The 16,439-nt window shown below is 38.7% G+C and overlaps 1 protein-coding gene across 2 annotated transcripts in view; it reads right to left on the reverse strand.

The window, feature by feature from the left end:
• Positions 1–1,176: 1,176 nt before the first annotated feature.
• LOC105357079 (uncharacterized) overlaps positions 1,177–16,439 on the reverse strand; it is a 126,428-nt gene continuing 111,165 nt past the window's right edge. Inside the window, exon 4 of one of the 2 annotated variants that reach the window (XM_078942175.1) lies at positions 1,177–2,389. In XM_078942175.1, the coding sequence (XP_078798301.1) occupies positions 2,355–2,389 (35 nt within the window). In that variant the 3' untranslated portion in view covers positions 1,177–2,354. The remainder of the gene's footprint in view (positions 2,390–16,439) is intronic. The other variant, XR_911098.4, reaches the window with a different exon arrangement.

Genomic DNA, 16,439 nt, shown 5'->3' on the forward strand with positions numbered 1-16,439 from the left:
GGAGACTCTTTTGATTCATTTCTTTGAGTTTTATTCATGCCATGATTTATTGGCTGCTGTTTCAGCAGCCCGTTTCCCTTACTTTTGAAAACACTTCATAACGTTCAGCACATTATTACAGTTTACAGGAGGAAAGCATTTGTTCATGCTGTGGCCATTACTATAGCTCTCAGCAGGGGTTCAGAAACATTGAACTAAAAACTACTGATGAAAGGTTATTGGATTTACTCTAGTTTTCCCTTCATCTTTTGGGAGCAGCTAAAGCTGATATACGAGCAAGTCATTTGTATTTGTAAATTTCTTCTCTAACATTTCTGTCAAAACATTAAGAAAATTATATATATATATATATATATATATATATATATATATATACTGTCACCTTCGCTTCCCATGATTTTTCTAGTTCTTCTCTGAGTCCCTGGTATTTCTCAAGTTTCTCATGTTCCTGCTTTCTGAATTTTCAATCGTTTAGTTCTGCCACATCCACCACAACGTCTTTCCTCTGTTCTTTATCCACCACTACAATGTCTGGTTGGTTCACCATTACCATCCTATCAGTCTGGATCTGGAAGTCCCACAGGATCTTTACTCTGTCTTATACCCTGCAGTTATGTGCTAGATTTTTTCAAGCGCCTTTTTGCACAGCTTACACCTTGGGTCTTGTCTATATATATACATTTCAAGAATACCCTTGGTGCATAAATCAACTGCTTAAAAGAATTATATATGGTAAACAGAAAACTATTATATGTAATTTATATATATTTAAAATCTTGAATTTTTCTGTGCTTCTGTGAAAGAGGACATTCTAATGGACATCCATGCCAAATTTGGTGTTTGTACCAAAAAAGGCACAATTATTATAATAACCGGCTCCACTATCAACCTTATTACAATCAAATTCCTCCTTCTGTGAGGATTCTTACTGTCAGTAATAAATTGTGAGCTGGTGAAAAAGCGCTTTAGTATTGCTGATCCACCAGAAACCTGAAAAGACTCTCTAGCGCCCACTGTCTGTGGGTGTAGGGGATCTGCAACAGTGGGGTGAAGCTGAGGACACACAGGCGTTGAGTATGTCCGGTATGTTAGCATTTAACCCCCCCCCCAGGATAAATTACAAAAACATAAAACAACGTTGGAAGACAGATAATTTTTTTTAAACGTCGACTCTGTTCTCAGCTTTAGAAACCGTGGGTTCAGTCCATTTGAGAATACATCTTATGGTGCAGCATAAATGGTTCATTACTAATACAAAAGCCATGAGTACAACTTCATGTTTTCAGAAACAAGTGGAAAAAAATTCATTATTTACTCAGCAGAGACGTCAAGAGACATTTTTGTTGGCTGCCACTTGTAATGTTATTCTTCTGTATTGTGTTCTAAATCCCTCTAACGAAATGTCAGCAGAGTCCTGGAAGACTCGAGGAAAATAAACCCCCAAAGTAGTTTCAGCTTGATAATAAGTAAAGTTCATTTTGACAAAAAAAAATGTTTTTATTGTGTTAAATCTTTAAAAACGTATGAATTGAGCTGCAACTGTTGGAATTGATTCAGTTTGACAAAAAAGTGTTGATGAGCAAAATGCAATTTGAAACTTCTAATTTGTCCATCTTTGTCATGGAGGCGCTACCGTTTAGGCGTGTCAAACTGAACATAAAATTAAGTTTTGATGCAGAATTTTGTAGAAATTCAACTGATAAAAAAACAACTTTTCCTGTTGAAAATAAAAAAAATAAACTTTAATGAGAAAAAAAACAAGTAAAATTAGGTTTATTATTTTGTCAGCAGAGAAAAAATGCTGGTGAAGAAAACGTCCACATGCTGTGGGTTTGTGCATTAATGTAGGATGAATTTGTGAAGGGGAGAGTGAGGAGCAGACTGCAGGAGAGTTCTGTTTCAGAGAGCAAAATAAGAGCTGTTTTCTTCAGAATCGCTACCCTAACTGCTGCTTCCAACATGGACTGTTTGCTTCGGTTTGGTAACAACGCTGCACCTCTCTTGCCTCTAAATTGATTCGGTTACAGTCATACGCAAGGTGTAAAAAGCACACACTCAGAGCTGCAACAGCTCAAGTAAACACTGAGATACACACACACGCCTCTATGCACTTCCTCTCCTGGAAACATTTGGCCACAGGTCTTGTTGTCCATTTCTGAGCCTCATTCCTTCTTCCTCTGTAGAGTTTCTGTGGAGAACGGAGTCGCGAGTGACAGAGTGACGACTTCTAATGACTTCCAATGAGATAACGAGGTCTTTTCTGCCTGGGCCTGGCAGGCTGAATGGGATGATAGGAGGATGAGGAGGGAAGACTCTTCAACATCCTCTTTTTACCTGCTGGCAGCATTTTGGCACTAGCATGTCCCCATTTGTCCCTCTGTGTCACGACCTGGAAGAAAAACACGGAAGGCAGTGTTTGATCCAATCTCACATGCTTTTCCTTCTTTGCTTTTCCTTCTTATCTTTTTTCCTTCCTACTTAGGTTAAAAACAGAGTTATTCATATATTATTAGTTGTAATTAGTAATAACTGGATGGAAAGGGTTTAAAAAGGCAGGCACAGTTCATAATCTTTTAGGATTTGTTAAATATTTATACTTTCACTTAATTTCATTCTTATCTATTATTTACAAAAGCCCATATTGGATCCGGACTAGTTTCTTTAGGTCGAGTGACGATATTAGGTCTGAGGAATTAAAGCTGAAAAGGAAATAATAGGATATTACACTATGTAGCTTAGATTATGCTATGTATTGGCTTTTGTAGATATTATAATTATGCCTTTGGATATTTCTCAAAAGAGAAAATGTTTGAAGTTCAAACAAATGTGTCTATTTCACATTAAAGGCTTTTTACTTATAAAAACGATTTCACAACTAGAAAATCTATCCTGCAGTCAGATTTAAGATATGGTTCACTTATTTTACATGCAAAGGCTACATGTGTGTAAAGTCAATTCAGGCCAACTATTAAATATACTTAAAAAATCTGAAACATTTCAAAATTCTTATTTTGCGTTAACACTGAATGCAATTCATGGGTTAGGGGCGTCCAGTTTGAACATTAAGTCAGTGTTCAGATGTGATCAGGGGTCATGTGGCATTCTTAAAATCTGAACTTTGGTAAGGAAGACGTGTTGCGTCAACCAATTAGGGACTCCGTTTTGGCCTGTGGTGTGTTGATGATGCAATCAGCAGGTGGAGACCAAACATGGAGGACAATCTGATCATTCTCCTCCTGAACTTTATGATTTATGTTTTATATATTTTGTATAGTGACAATAATAAAAAAAAGTCCTCTAATTTTGTTCTTATCTTGGTATAGGCAGGACAGTAAACCATCTAACCAATCACAGACCAGCGTTCATGGGTATGAGGGTTGAGTCTTCTTTCTTTAACCAATCAGAGAGAGCTGCATTTATTAAAGGATGTTTAGTTTTTGTTTAGTCTTTTGATCACAGTTTTCTTGTCACTGAGATCTTAACTTTTTTTTTATACCAAAAATGCATTTTGTTTTTGGTAAAAGAAGCGGATAAAATGATCATGCAGAAACTGCATTAGTTAATTTCCTTCTCACCATCAGTTTCAGAAGAATTCCATTTAAAGCCACTTAGTTCAAATCTGCTCATTTTTTTTCTACAACTTTATTTAAAGAGGAATATCCAACCTTCATTTATTCAAATTAACTACACATGTACATTATTTAATGTAGTTACATAGACGCAAATATAAGTTAGTTATTGTTACCAAGTGCCATATTCCATCTCTCTGTGGTTTTATAGTTTATATTTGGAATTTATTTCTATTTCTAACTCCGATTTTTATATGTTCTTTTAAATACCTGAAACCATAATTTCATACTGCATACAATGATAATAATAAAGGAAAGTCTGAGTCATACATTTGTACGTTGGAAACTTTGAGAGATAAGTCACGTTATTTTGAGTCAAAGGAAGTTTAAGCTCTTTTAATTCTGTTGTTGAGGGTTCTTATTTTTCCAGGATTCCTTTTGTATCCCAAATGGTCCATTTTGTCACATAGGCTGTGTTAAATGGAGGCTTTTAAAGTGGAGGGAAACTGCACTCCTCCTAAATCACCTCTGGGGCGGTGGTGGGGAAGGCTTAGGTCTCTCGGGCAGGAGCAGGCCTTTTATTTGACTTCAGGCATGCAGGGCCTTGGAGTCTGAGGGCTCGTCCTCTGGGGCTCCTAGGCCCTCCTTTTCTCTGGCAGTGGGGGCTCCTGCGGAGGTCTCTTCGGTCATGTCCCTGGGTGGCCCTTGAGTAAATGGTGTAGTTAACCTGGCCATGCTTAGTTTTCTAAAAATTGTACACTTACTGTTTTCAAAATAAAACAAATAGTGATATAAATGATAAGAACCAACTGAAATGTATGATAGCTCCCTCTGGGATGGTAACAACAAATAAAGTTAAGCGTTCTGTCCTTCTATCTATAAGCTTGCTTTTACTCATGATTGCAGGTCTTTTTTTATATAAAGACAAGAAGTCTTTTTCAGCTCTCTTTGGGGAAAGGCAGTCTGTTACCTAGACAAATAATAAAAAATGTGTTTTTTTAGGTAAATATTTGGGGGAAATGATTGTCCTATGCTTAAGAGGGTAAATCATTTTCACCTTTATTCCAATTTTTTTCAGTGTGTACTTTAATGTTTTAGTACAGATTAAAAAGTTCCTCTTTTTTAAATCAAATTCTATCTATTTTATTTTGATTTTTTTGGCTAAAAATGCTGTGAGAGGAATTTTAAAAATAAATAAATACTTTTATAGTTTAAAGCAAAGAAATATGGATTAGGACAAACAATGCTCTCTCTTTTTTCCTTCTTTTAATATTTGAGGAATTGTAATTATTAAGACTTTTTAATCCTCAAATGCCTGGATTTATTTTCAGATTTGAAAAAATATATATTGTTGCTTTCATGTACAGTAAATGCTACGTTAAAATAATATTGCAGCCAAAGTGGTTTGATTGATATTTGCAAAAATTTATGGCAGCTGGTCAAACATTGTATTATTGTCAAACCAAATACATTGTTTTCTTTCTTTTTTTTTTAGATTTGGATCACATGAAAATAAAACACTGGTTCTAAGTGGTATTAACGTATGAAACTGTTTCCTCTATTTGTCTTTGTTTTGGCATTTAAATGGGTTCACACAAACATGTGTATGTATTTTCCTTCATGGGGAAATTTTGACACTGCAAGACAAAAGGGTTATCTTACCTCTGGTAGAGTTAAGGCCCGTACACACCAGGACGAATATTCGCCAGGCGTTATTCGCCAGCGTTTTGCGCCACGTTTTTTGTGTTCACACCCAGGGGATTTTCGCTGACGATGAGCCGTGCGAACATGCAATTTCATTCCCTGACATTAGATGGCGCTTAATGTAAACAGAAATACTCCTGTACACAAGGTGGCGCTGCGCAACTTTACGCTTCTTAAAGTCGCTTTTCACTCAGAAGAAGAGAGCAAGTATTTACGCGCTTGCCAGAATCATACAAAAGAAAACATGAATATTTCAAGCACCAGTAGCCCCAACTGGTGCTTGGTTCGGGGATATTTAAGAATGTCCGTCATTATTTCTACGCGGCAGTGTAGACGCTACTTGGCATCTATCTTCTTCGCCGGTATATGTGCTCAGAAAGGCAGTTTTGTGTTTGAGCGCCCCCAAGTTGTGTTTTACTGTAACTTCAGAAGCTCCAGACACGTGTGCAAAAGTGCCATTCTCATTGGTCGTATAGTTTTCGATGCGGCGTGTCAAACTAAAAAAATGAACCCGAGGCGTTTTTTAAAAAGTGCGCTTTGATGCATGGCGTTTTTTCGCGTTGGTGTGCACACTCACATTGGTGCCCTTTGTTTAGTCACCAGGCGTTAAACGTCGGCGAATATCGCGCGCGAAATTCGTCCCGGTGTGTACGGGCCTTTAGGGTCACAATTCTTAAGTTTATGAGCATTGAAGATTAATTATTTAAACTACAATACATATCTGGACTATATCCCTATCCACTTCCTACTAAAGCAACCAGTGATTTGAAGAACAGACTTGGTAACAAAAGACTCTAAATAGACAATGGCATCAAATAAAACACATTATTTGCACATCTTCTCTTTACCCAAACCTTTTTAAAATTCTATTCTCTTCATCATGTCAATGTAGAAAATCTAAACTATACATTTGTGTAGTAAAACTACAAGCTATTTTTTTTAATTATTGCATGTTGTGTAACTTTTAGATTACGTAGTTTTTAATTTGATGTCATTTATCATTTTTCTCCTTTTCATTTTTCTATAACTGCTAAGATGTTAGGCCAGTGAGAAGGCTGAACTGCATTTTCAAAATTCATGTACAAATGTAAGGATTGTTCTACCTCAGTTCCCATGAATTATGCATTGAGACACCTGCATTGTGCATTGACATTACTGCAGCCTGAGCAAGTTACACTTGTTGCAGATTAAATGACAATATAAAGAGTGTTTCTGTTTTTGCGTATTAGATTTACTCTCCATATCACACAAGGTCAATAGCAATGTAGAACTGTTTGTGTCAACATCTTTCGTAGGTGGAGGTGACAGCGTCGTGTGAAACTCAGAGGTATAAAAAAAGAGTAAAACTGAAATTCAGTGAGTTTCCTCTGGCATTGTTGAAGCTTTTTTTTTTTGGGTGGGGGGTAGAGTAATGGTTTTTCTTTGAGTGCATTTGCATAATATGTGAAAGACTGTGCTGTGAAGAGTAAAAGCTAATATTCCTTGGTTGCTCATCAGTTTTTAAAGAGCTTTCAAATTTATATATTAGGATCTTTAACTTTGCTTTGAGGTTTTCCCATTAGAGTAACTTAGAAAAATATTTTTTTTACACTCTTTAAAGCAGTGTTTTTCAACCAGTGTGCCGCGGCACACGTGCCGTGGGAGATGGTCAAGTGTGCCGTGGAAAATTGCCCTCATTAACTGATCTAAAAACATTTCCAATCTCCAGGATTTCAGCTCTGTGTTCATCCAAACAGGCCCTGATGAAACAATGAGGAGTTAGGAATATAAAAGATCATAAAATACTTTTTCTTTGCGCTTTTTTTATTTTATTAAAGACATTTTGGCCGGCTTTACACTGCAGGTCTTGATGCTCATATCCGATTTTCTGACTATATCCGATTTTTTTGACGACCCGCTTACATCATCTTTTAAAAGTGACCCATATCTGATTTTTGCATTTACACTATACAATGCTGAAACTATCAAACATAGACGTTCTGAGGACTACGTAGCAGTATTTCCGCCTTCCGCGGACCTCTTTCGGACTGTTGTGACTGCGGTTGTCATGGAGGCAACGCAGCGACGAAGGAGGCGTTGCCTTGGGGGCTCCTGAGATGATGCGCGGGGGAGGAAAAGGGAGGGCTGGTCGGCCGTCTTATGTGCTTTCTCTGAGTTTTGAATGAGGAAGTGTTTGCAGACGTGCTGTACTAACAGTTTGATCCAAGTGTTGAACCTTTCCTGCTCGATGACTTCTCTTTTCCGACCGTGGTCAGAAACGCACGGGAGATTTCCTCGGGGTTCTCTTTTCCGTTCTGAACCCTCAGCCTCCAGAAAGACTCCAAAACTTTTGGGCGAGACACCTTATTTTTAATTTACGGTTCTCAGACAGTCCCCCGCTCCGCACTCACACCCCCTCTCTCATTACACACACACGCAAGCACGCGCGCGCGTGCGCGCTCACACACACACGGTCCCCATCATACATGCCCCCCCAAAGAAATAAACTGCTTCTAGCCTGGTCCATAGGAACGGTGTCCCGCTTCATTAGTTACCGTTTGCGTCCGGACCGGACATAGCAGCGGTTTCCGACTACGGTCTGAAGCCTGAGGCTGAAAGGTAACACGCTGACAGCAAAATCAGCGCTCAAAAAGCACCTTAATAAGTCATGTGATCTCAGTTGGTGGTGTCCTGAATTGACGTCACTGAGGTACGACTCGCATTTACTGGGGAATATCCGATGTGTCTGCTTACATGGCACACGCAGATGCACGTATCCGATTCGTTTCCGATTTATTTCCACATACGAGAGAGGCCTGTATCCGATCTGAGAAAAACGGAATCCATGCGCTTTTGTCCTGCTTACACATTCACCGGTCATATCTGATCTGTGCCACGTGAGAGGAAAAAATCGGAATTGGGTCACTTGAACCTTGCAGTGTAAAGGCCGTACCGCGATTCAGCTGCACCTTCGGCTGTATTTGGGAAAAGTCCCGTCCCTTTGACTGTCTCCACCAATCATTCTTGAGGGGCTTAATCACATGTCATCAGTCTGACCAATGAGAAGTGGTTACAGTCTTAACTTCCTTGTCCCGATTTAGCTCGTAAAGTCGCTCAGTTCTAACAAAAATACCAGCTAAAGCTCGTCTTTAGCGGTGTAGCTATCCACAGAATCCAGTATCAGACCGTGGAACAAGTGAACAAAACAATGAAGCTCCGAAAACCGATCTCCGGCCGTTTTATGCACTACAGCTCCCATGATGCATTGGGTTGTGAGAGTGACAGCGCACAAGGAGATCTGTCGTTAAACGTCTTGAAACCAACGAACACACATCAAACTATTTTTAAATCTTCTAACTTAACTTTTATTATATCTTTTAGAAAAAAACAGCTGCAGTTTCCAGCTTTTTCTGCAACAATTATCTCAAAAATGCATGTGAGATTGTGGAGGGGCTGTAGATCAATACAGACTATGAGTTTCTCCTTTTTTTTAAATTTTTGGATGCTGGTGTGCCGCGGGATTTTTTTTAAGGTTAAAGTGTGCCGTGGCTCAGAAAAGGTTGAAAAACACTGCTTTAAAGGACTAAAACCTCCATTGAGAGGAAGGAAACAGCTGCCAATCTTCTCAGTGGTTGATGTGGCTTCATGTTGACTACAAAGTTATACTGATCAGCACGACTGCAGGAAACATGCACCTCAAAGGTTCTGGATTTCTATTTTTTATTTGAGACCTTGTTTTTAAAAGAAGAATGTTTGGCCAGGATATGCCCTTTATTGTCGTAACCACTTTGAAGTAGGAGAAAAATGGTTTGGATTTGTTGTGCCCTGTAATCAGACAAACAGAAGCTTGGCTAAAATTGTTTTGTCACTGTTCGGTGATTTGAAACTCATTCACAAATCTGTGACATAAAAAATAGAAAAAAAATGAGAAAAAAATAGGTTTTGTGCTGCAGTTTCCCTGTCAAAGTAAAATCAAAATTTAAAAAAATGGAATAATCATTTTCAACTGGGTCTCAGGTTAATTTGAAGCCATTTTCCATCTGTAACCCTTGTGCTATCCTAGGCACTTTAACATTGGGAGTTGGGTCATCAATGTAAGGGTGGGGTCATCTAAGATAGCACAAGGGTTAAATGATCATTTATGCCATGGATTCTTAAAGGTTAGGAAGCAGGGAAACAGGGAAAAACCAACAAGCCTGAAAGGTGACCATCAGTGGTGTTGTGGAATAGATTTGAAGATCCCCTGTCAATAAAAACACCACCTTCCCATTTGTGCCTAGTTTGAATTATTCAGTAAAATAAAATTCACTACAAAGTAAACTCACCATGGATGTTAAATCTTGCCAAAGAGGCAAAAACATATTTGAGAACGCGGGTCAAGATGAAATCGTATTAGATTTAGTCTATTAATACATAATGAAAATTAGGTTTTGCTCCAACACACCTTGAAAGGTTCTTTTTAAAATACAATGTGCTAAGAAAAACAATTAAAGTAAAAAAATTGATTAAAGTTCATAAAAGCTTACTTATACATAATATGTTTACATTGTTCCCACGTTAATTGAGGGAGTTTTATTCTAAAAATAGCCCGGGATAGGTAAAAATTCTGTGCGGGACTCCTCACTACACACTTTATACCCCTTTTTTTAGACAGACAAAGACATTTTCACATTTTTCTCTCTTGTTTTAAACTCTCAAAGTTTAAACCTTCAAGGATAATAACTCCAGTATTATTAAATGAAAACAAGGATGTGATCACAATTGAAGATGTATGTAAATTTGTTATACTGAGCACATTCTGTACAGGAGATGCGACACAGAGCAGTTCGATAAATAAGATCTCCAGCCAATCAGGGCGCAGAACACAGTCCACTATGAAAAAGGAATGGAACGGAACAGGGAGTTTGTAGCCCACCCAGCGTATTTTCTACAAAACAAGAAAACCAAGTCTTTTTCTCCAAACCTTCTGTGGTCACTGCAGCGTCTGAATGAATAATAGAGTTCTCAACTACTGACGGCAAACTCAAATCAGTTAGGACTCACTCACAAGTTAGACCAATAAAAGTATCTGGAAATGAAGAATTTTATGACTTGTGTTTTTGCAAAGTAATGTAGAAAACATACTGCAGCTGTAAACATGGCTTATGGCCCAATCTATCTAATGAGTCAAATCTGACAACATGCCCACCACACTTAAATTGATACATTTTAAAATCAAAACCTATCCGCGTCTTCTGCAACTGACAAACACCGATTCCTTTAAGGTCCTAACAAGCAAATGGTTGCAGAAACGATCCATCACATCAATAAAGACATCCAAACCGTTCCCTAACTCTCCCCAGACAAATCACAACTTGTTGCTAGGCAACAAGTAAGAACACCTCTTCTCCCTTCAGATGTTTCAAATTTTAGAAGACGGCAACGCCAAACATCAACCCCAAAAGACCTTTTACAAGTAGTTGTGACAGACAGTTGAATCAATGTTAATTTTCCCTCTCTGTCTGTTTAACCCAGTAGAAGTGTTGTCTTAACAGCTCTATATTTCTCTCCACTTCTTTAACCCTTGTGCCATCCTATGGGGTCAAGATGACCATTGACGTGTTCCCCCGATCATGACAAAGGTGGATAAAGGTGAAGAGGATTTCATGTAATCCATGGACACCAATGAAGATCACAAATTATTGAAGAAAAAAGTTCAGCGCACTGTCTTGTGGGGTCTACATGATCCCAACATGCCTTGGATAGCACAAGGGTTAAAGAAAAAACATTTAGTTTGAGTCCTCCGTGTTTTGATGAGTCAGCACGTTGTTGCATACTTTTAACCTTCACGAAAATCAATTTAAAATTAGTTTTTCTTTACTTTCTTTTTCTTCAAAGTGCTGCAATGCTCCTTCAGTAAGTAATGGATGAAAGTCATTTCAGTGACTCTGAAGTTCTCTTTTATGTTTCGACCTTGTACATTTGAAAGCACTGAACGTAATAGGCGCTCCTTATGTTGCTTCAATCAGTGGCTGCAAAATCAGCCGTATGTAGGGTCAAAAATCACACTTTTGTCTTTTCATTTGTGAGCACATGTCAGCGGTCTGAACAAGAAAACGATTTGATGTTGTTTTAGTAACACAAGGCTATCAAAGAATCAACCAAGGGAACAAAAGCAAGTTACATAAAGTGTCTCCGTTTATGTAAGCATCACAAGATTTTTGACAATTTTTGCTTTTTTTCATCTCATGTTTTATTTGACTTTCAACATAAACTCACCGGCCTGAAGGTCTACTCATAAAAGTCTAGTCAGCCAATCACACGTCAACAACTCAATGCAAATAGGGATGTAGACAACATGGTCAAGATGATGTGTCCTGAAGTTCAAACTGAGCATCAGAATGGAGAATAAAGGTGATTAAAGTGACTTTGAATGTGGTATGGCGCCAGACAGTCTGTGTTTTTTAGAAACTGTTGATCTACTGGGATTTTCACCCACAACCATCTCTAGAATTTACAAAAGAGAAAATATCCAGTGAGTGGCAGATCTGTGGACGGAAATGTCTTGTTGATGTCAGAAGTCAGAGGAGAATGGCCAGACTGGTTCCAGCTGATGGTGGTAAAAACCACTGGTTACAACCGAGGTCTGCAGAAGAGCATCTCTGAAGGTGCACCACATCCAGCCTCTGAGGCAGATGGGCTACAGCAGCAAAGACCACACCGGGTGTCACTCCTGTCAGCTATCCAGCAGGATCAGCCGCCATGTCATAAATCTGAAATCAACTCAGACTGGTTTGTTGAACATGACAACAAGTTCACTAGATTTAAATGGCCTCCACAGCAAGGTTATAGTAGTTTCGGATTTTTTATTATTTTTAGTATTTATTTCGTTTTGAATATTTGTTTTTAAATTTATTTAGTTTTAATCAGTTTTTAGAGGCAGCTTTACTAATTTTTATTAGTTTTTTTTAATTGCTTCGTTTTAGTTTAGTTTTTATTAGTTTTAGTGTTAGTTTTAGTTTTTTCTTTTTTTTTGTAAATTAGGATATTTGTCAGGTGCATGATTCAAAATCACCAGAATAAGTATTGTATGATAAAACTCAATCAAAGATACATTTTGAAACATTATTCAGAGGACACAAGGACAACCATCCTTAAATTAAAATACAACAGCCGATAACAGCATTACGTTACCTGCTCTCGGCTCTTTTTCGGGGCAGGGCGGGCGAGAGGCTAGCTTGTAGGTAGTGTTGATTTGCGTTTTTGTGTGCGCTTTTTAAATGTACTTTTAGATTCGTAGGGTTTTTCCCTTTGAGGAGCGTTCCACAAATTTTGTCTCCTGCTTCGACTACAAGGCACTTACTTTTGTTTTCGACGCTGTTATATTCAAAAAAGTCCCAAATAGGACTCTCCCGCTTTTTCCCAACTTTTAATGCAGCCATCACGCTCATGTAAATGTCTATGATCACACTAGCCAGCAGTGTCTGACAGACATCATGTGACGTCACAGACAACGTGATGCCGTAGGGGTCAAATACACAGTAAAACTAGCAGCGTGAAGTAAATAGATTTTATTTCAACCCAAAAGACTTATGTATTAACAAAGACGAAAACGAAGTATTTTTGGGGGTTTATATTAGTTAGTTTCAGTTCGTTTTAAACACACAACAAACAGTTTTAGTTAGTTTTCGTTTTTTTAAAAACTCTCGTTTTTATTTTTATTTCAGTTAACGAAAATGTTTTTTTTTATTTTTTTCGTTCGTTTTCGTTAACTATAATAACCTTGCTCCACAGTCACCAGATCTCAACCCAATAGAGCAGCTTTGGGATGTGGTGGAACGGGAGATTGGCATCATAGACACGCAGCCGACAAATTCGCAGCATGTGATGCTATCATGTCAATATGGACCAAACTCTCTGAGGAATGTTTCCAGGACCTTGTTTAATTTATAAAACCAAGGATTAAAGCAGTTCTGAAGGCAAAGGGAGGTTCCAACTCAGTATTAGTATGGTGGACCTAATTATGTGGCTGCTGAGTGTATCATTTTTGACAAACTTTGTTTTTGCTCGTTTCTACTTTGTTGTATAATTTAATAAATTTAGAATTTTCTTTTCCCCTTTTTTATTGTCTGTATTGCAAGTGCTAGTTCATTTTATAACCACATTTTTACCTGTGGACATTACTCTATATTCACAGCAACCCTTGCACGTTCTGTTGTAGTTCTTTAATTCAGCTGCTCATCCCTAAGGCTGTTTCTGGACAAACTTGGAGCCAGTGATTGGAATATATGACAACAACAAAAAAAGCTTTTTCTGCTTTTTTAGCATCTCATTTGCATCTATGATCAGGCCCGGATTAAAAGGAGTTTATATTTAAGAAACCCTCCTTGATCCAAAAGAATTTCCAGTCTTCCCAACAGAGCAATAAAGCCCTTAACCAATTTCAGAGATACCAGTGGATGGGAACTGTGCAAAACTTGGCGTGTACTTAACTCTGGCCATATTTTGGTCAAAGATCCACATGCAAAAGCTCAGAGGCAGACAAAAGTTGGCGATCTGAAAGTACCAACAAAATTATCAGGACAACTAATAAAACAGAAAAACTCCCAAAAAGAAACGTTTCAACATCATAGCAGTTTCATAATGTCTATCTAAAAAGGATCATGTGCAGCCCTATAATGCCATCTGTGCTGCTGTTTTTTTCCCTTTAATTTACATGGTTTGCCCTCCAGTTCCACGATGACACACATTTGCCCTAAAATTGTCTTTACATTCATACAAGCATTCGTAATCCAACTCTAATGCTACGTTCACACCAGACATATGACTCACATTTTTGAATGCACATTTAGCCCATGGTGTTCTTATTGGACGGGCAAGGAGGGACTTCGTCTTCTTTATCTTTTACTACTGTTTAGTGCATGTCCACCACCTACAGTTGGAAGAGGGTTGGTGCAAAATTTAGAAGCGGTACAATCTCGTGAATCTTCCTCCAGGCTCGATTCCAAAAAAATGAAAGACTTGGTGTCAATTAATGCAAACTGCAATTTTTCATTTCCCCTTTCACGATCAATTTTTTTAAACACCTCTGTAAATCGGAGTCTCTGATCAGTCAATCTGGTTTAACTTTAAACACACGCTCAGTGGTGAAAATTCGACCTGGTTTAATTTAGAACGCATGTGCAATAGATGCACATTTTGAGCGTAGAGCCTGAAAACAGTTGTAGAAACAGGCGTAGCTACACCTGGAGGCAAGATCTTTGAATGAGGCATCCTGAAATGGCCACATGCATGTTTGTACAGACTTTTTATTGGAAGTAGTCGCTTAAAGGGCCTATATCATGCAAACTGTATGTTATACAAATAATCCCAAAGCGGTATTTTGCCTCATTCAGGCAAATTGTCTAAAACCCTGCTCCCTGAGCACCAGCCCCTCCCACTCCACGAAAACGAGTAGGTCCCTTACATTATGACTTCACAAAGTGAGGAACACCACCTTCCAGGACCCCCCCCCCCTCCCCAGGCTACACACCCACTTCTTTCGCAGAGCTAGTGGTGATCGAAAAATCGCTTTTAACACAAATGCAGAAACGTTACTGACTCTACTCTGCATACAATCAACAATTTATTTGGAAAAACATGTATCAAGCATTATATTTCCATTTGTTAATAGGATCTTTATTTCTTGGTAATAAAATCATTGCAACATTGAGATTAGTTAGAGAATTTTAGACAAACTACTAATTCGAGGTGTAGTAAAATAAAACTTTTTTTTAAATAAGCTGGAATTTCAACTTATCTTTATTTATTTTTTATTTTTTTCCCAGAAATAGAAAAAAGAAACAAGGCAATACCTTTAATATACGGAAGAAGAAAAAAGAGAATAATTTTTAAATAGTCCTTACAAAAGATGCGCTGACCAGCTCCTTCAGCACCAGACTGTTGCACCCACAGTGCAAGAAGGAGCGACCGCAGGTCATTCCTCCCCACAGCCATCAGGCTGTACAACACCGCGTTAAAGTGCCACAGTCCCACGGGTGTTTTTCATTCACTCATTTATTCATTTACTTTTGTTGCAGTTGTTTTTTTCAGTTGTTTTTGTTCCTTAATGTGTTGTTTTTTTGGGGTGTACTTTTTTACTTATTTATTTATATATAATTAAAAAAAAAGTGGATCACTTGTTTACAGTTAATCACTATGTTTGCAGTGGATCACAAATCTAACAAAATCTAATTTAACAAAATAATAATGATTAATCACTTATTAAATTTAAACTTATTCAATGAATCTTAACTTTCACTAGCTGCGTTTACATGGACAATGGTAATCGGAAAGAACGCCTGATCGGAAGAAAAATGCATTGTGTAAACACGCCGTTCGGAATAGTCTGCCCGATCAGACTCGTTCGGATAAAAATTTCTTTCCGATCGAGATAGGTGGGTTTTGCCAATTGTTGATCCGATCGTTGTGCATGTAAACAGTTCCTTCCAATCGTGTGTCACTACTGTTCTTGTTTAACGTCATGCATAGACGCAAGAGAAGGCTTTGGAGCTCAAACAGGACCGACCGGCTGCTCCGCGGACGCCCGAGCGAAGTGCGGACGCCTCTGCGCTCCGCCCTCGCCCCGCGGGCTCCTTGCCTCTCCCTTCCTATCTTCTCTGACGTCCTTCGCGAGGGGGGTGCCGGAGAGGAGCGCTTCGTGCCCCCTGACGTCCGGACCCTGCGCGGCTGCCGGTAGACGGATGGAACCGTGTCTCTGAGCAGAGCAGCTGGACTTATAGCTTTGTGTTTGAGGGGAGGATGCTTTGTTACATGTAGGAGGTTTCGGACCGCAGCTCAATGTGAACGAGCAGCCGAATTCAAGACAACCATGTCTCTCGTCTCCGAGCAGAGCTCGGGCCGCCAGCTGACACAGCGGCTTTGGGGCGGTGTGTGAGCTTTTCAAAGCAGAATTGCCGCTCAGTCCTTAGAAAGCGTTCAAACAATCACGTGGATTTGTGTTTCCAGTCGTTTCCCGACAAAATAAAAGCTGATTTATTTTCCACATGTTTACGTGCAGCCAGAATGCAGATTGCGGCATTTCCCCCGCATCGATTTTTGTTCATCAAAGGCTAAATGTTGTTGTTAGCGCATGTTAGCCTTCTCCTAACTCTTCTTCCGGCTTCGTTCTGCCACAAAAAAAGCACCAACCACACAGATTAAAAATAA

Source organism: Oryzias latipes, chromosome 23, assembly GCF_053564925.1.
Source record: "Oryzias latipes strain Hd-rR chromosome 23, Olatipes_Hd-rR_3.1".
Taxonomy (NCBI): Eukaryota; Metazoa; Chordata; class Actinopteri; order Beloniformes; family Adrianichthyidae; genus Oryzias; species Oryzias latipes.